This window comes from Arachis ipaensis, chromosome B10 (assembly GCF_000816755.2).
Source record: "Arachis ipaensis cultivar K30076 chromosome B10, Araip1.1, whole genome shotgun sequence".
Classification (NCBI taxonomy): domain Eukaryota; kingdom Viridiplantae; phylum Streptophyta; class Magnoliopsida; order Fabales; family Fabaceae; genus Arachis; species Arachis ipaensis.
Genome location: NC_029794.2, coordinates 133,525,130 through 133,527,189, shown reverse-complemented (window position 1 = coordinate 133,527,189; position 2,060 = coordinate 133,525,130). Strand labels below are relative to the sequence as shown.

Sequence of the window (2,060 nt, the reverse complement as noted above, 5' to 3'; positions counted from 1 at the left end):
AGTCAATATTATTAAAAAAAAGAAAAAAGAAAAAACAGAAATTCGTCCATTAACTTAAACATGGAATCAACGGCTAAAACTTAGTTTTTTGGGCTTTCGAGTTTAACGTAATGATTTAGTTTGTGTTAGATGTTAATTGCAAAGTTAGGGAGAAAAGGGATAAAATAAGATTTTCTTCTTCTCCTTCTCCATTTCTTACTTTTTGCATTTTCCTTCTCATTTTGGTTGTATTTCTTCGAAAGTCAATAATTATTGTCATTAGCGTTCTTCGTTCATATAGAAAATAAAAATAAAGAGAAAGAAAGATGAGAGAAATAATAAGCATTCATATTGGACAAGCTGGAATTCAGGTTGGGAATTCATGTTGGGAGCTATATTGCCTTGAACATGGCATTCAACCTGATGGGGTCATGGCCAGGTTTATATTTTCTCATCTTTAACGAAATTATTTAGCTTTTTTTTCCTTTTTCAAAAAATATAATCATATTTGGTTTGTGCTTTCGATTTTTTATTTTCATTGTTGCATTTACTGTAATTCTTAGTTTTATTCATAAGTTCTTTCTGATTGACTTGCTGGAAAATTCTTTGAATGCCAAGGATTTTCTTATTATTTTGGGTGCATTTTTTTTTATCAGTGTTATCAATTTTGGTATTTTGTATGAATTTTTCATTATTGGATCATTATAGCAAATGTGTATCTTTTTACCGAGGAAAAAAAAAAGGAAGAGAAAACCAACAAACATGGGAAAGGTTCATTTAACCAATTTGGAACTTCTGCTACCTTTTTTTTTTCATTTGAAGAAAGTTAATGCCTTTGAAACATTGCATGCATTCTAAGGATTCTTCTTGTTATGGTCGGTTGTAGGCCGTGGATTGAATTGACATTTCAGCTTTGCTAATTTCAATGTTATTTATTGATTATTCATCTTGCTCGATTTAATTATAGTGTATTCAATTATTCTTTGGTTGTGTGATGAAAATTTGTTAAATGATGAATAAACATGCATCTTATTAGAGAAAAATCCAAAACAACCCCGATAATTATGTTAAGACAACGAGACCCTTGACAAAAAAAATCCAACCCGCTCCTGACAATTACTTCGAAAGGACAACGAGGTCAGATTTTTTTGGCAATGGAGCTATTAGGGGTCAGATTTGGTGTTTTTTTTTTACCTCGTTATTCTTTCGAGATAATTGTCAGGGCCGGATAGAGTATTTACTCTTATTATGCTTTAGTAACCAACATCACCAATAAATTTGATAATTCATTTCGGATATTTGAGAATTGAGTAATTGATTTAATAAATTTTGGATATTTGTATTCTAACATGTATTTTATACCGCTGGTTAATTTTGGTAGTGTACACGTAGCATAATTGTAACAAATAATTAACAGAAGAAAAAAAAAGTTTATTCCTATAAAATATAGAATGATAAATACCAATTTGTACCTACTTGTGTATTGTAGTGATTCGGCAGAAGTTTCAGAACACGATGCATTCAGCACATTCTTTAGTGAAAGTGGATCTGGTCACTTTGTTCCAAGGGCTTTATTTGTTGATCTTGAACCCACTGTAGTTGATGAAGTAAGATCTGGTGCTTACAGACAACTCTTTCATCCTGAAAAGTTAATTTCTGGCAAAGAAGATGCTGCTAATAATTTTTCAAGAGGACGTTATACAGGTCAGTCAGTGTTTTCAAGTGAATTTAGTTGAATCGAATATAATAAAATAATATATATGTTGTAGTTGGAAGAGAAGTTGAAGAGGTATGCTTGAACCGTATTCGGAAGTTGGCTGAAAATTGCAGTGGCTTGCAAGGATTCATGTTTTTCAATGCTGCTGCTGGTGGCACTGGTTCTGGTTTAGGCTCATTGCTTTTGGAACGCTTGTCTGCTGAATATGGCAAGAAGTCAAGACTTGGCTTCATCATTTATCCTTCTCCCCAGGTATTAATTAATTAATTACAGTCTAGGAGTGTTCATGGATCGGGTCGATTTTGATTAGGTACAGGTACGGCCCTAAAAAGATATTAGATCTATTTTAATTTGGTGCGAAAGT

At 32.2% G+C, this 2,060-nt stretch overlaps 2 protein-coding genes across 3 annotated transcripts in view; one reads left to right on the top strand and one right to left on the bottom strand.

Annotated features, from left to right (window-relative positions):
• LOC107622985 (superoxide dismutase [Cu-Zn] 2) overlaps window positions 1-1,591 on the bottom strand; it is a 4,572-nt gene extending 2,981 nt beyond the window's left edge. For both annotated transcript variants that reach the window (XM_016325072.2, XM_016325073.2), the window contains exon 1: window positions 1,456-1,591. In XM_016325072.2, the coding sequence (XP_016180558.2) occupies window positions 1,456-1,500 (45 nt within the window). In that variant the 5' untranslated portion in view covers window positions 1,501-1,591. The remainder of the gene's footprint in view (window positions 1-1,455) is intronic.
• LOC107624283 (tubulin alpha-3 chain-like) overlaps window positions 41-2,060 on the top strand; it is a 4,396-nt gene continuing 2,376 nt past the window's right edge. Inside the window, exons 1-3 of the mRNA XM_021115045.1 lie at window positions 41-418; window positions 1,469-1,683; window positions 1,749-1,948. Of these exons, the coding sequence (XP_020970704.1) occupies window positions 306-418; window positions 1,469-1,683; window positions 1,749-1,948 (528 nt within the window). The 5' untranslated portion in view covers window positions 41-305. The remainder of the gene's footprint in view (window positions 419-1,468; window positions 1,684-1,748; window positions 1,949-2,060) is intronic.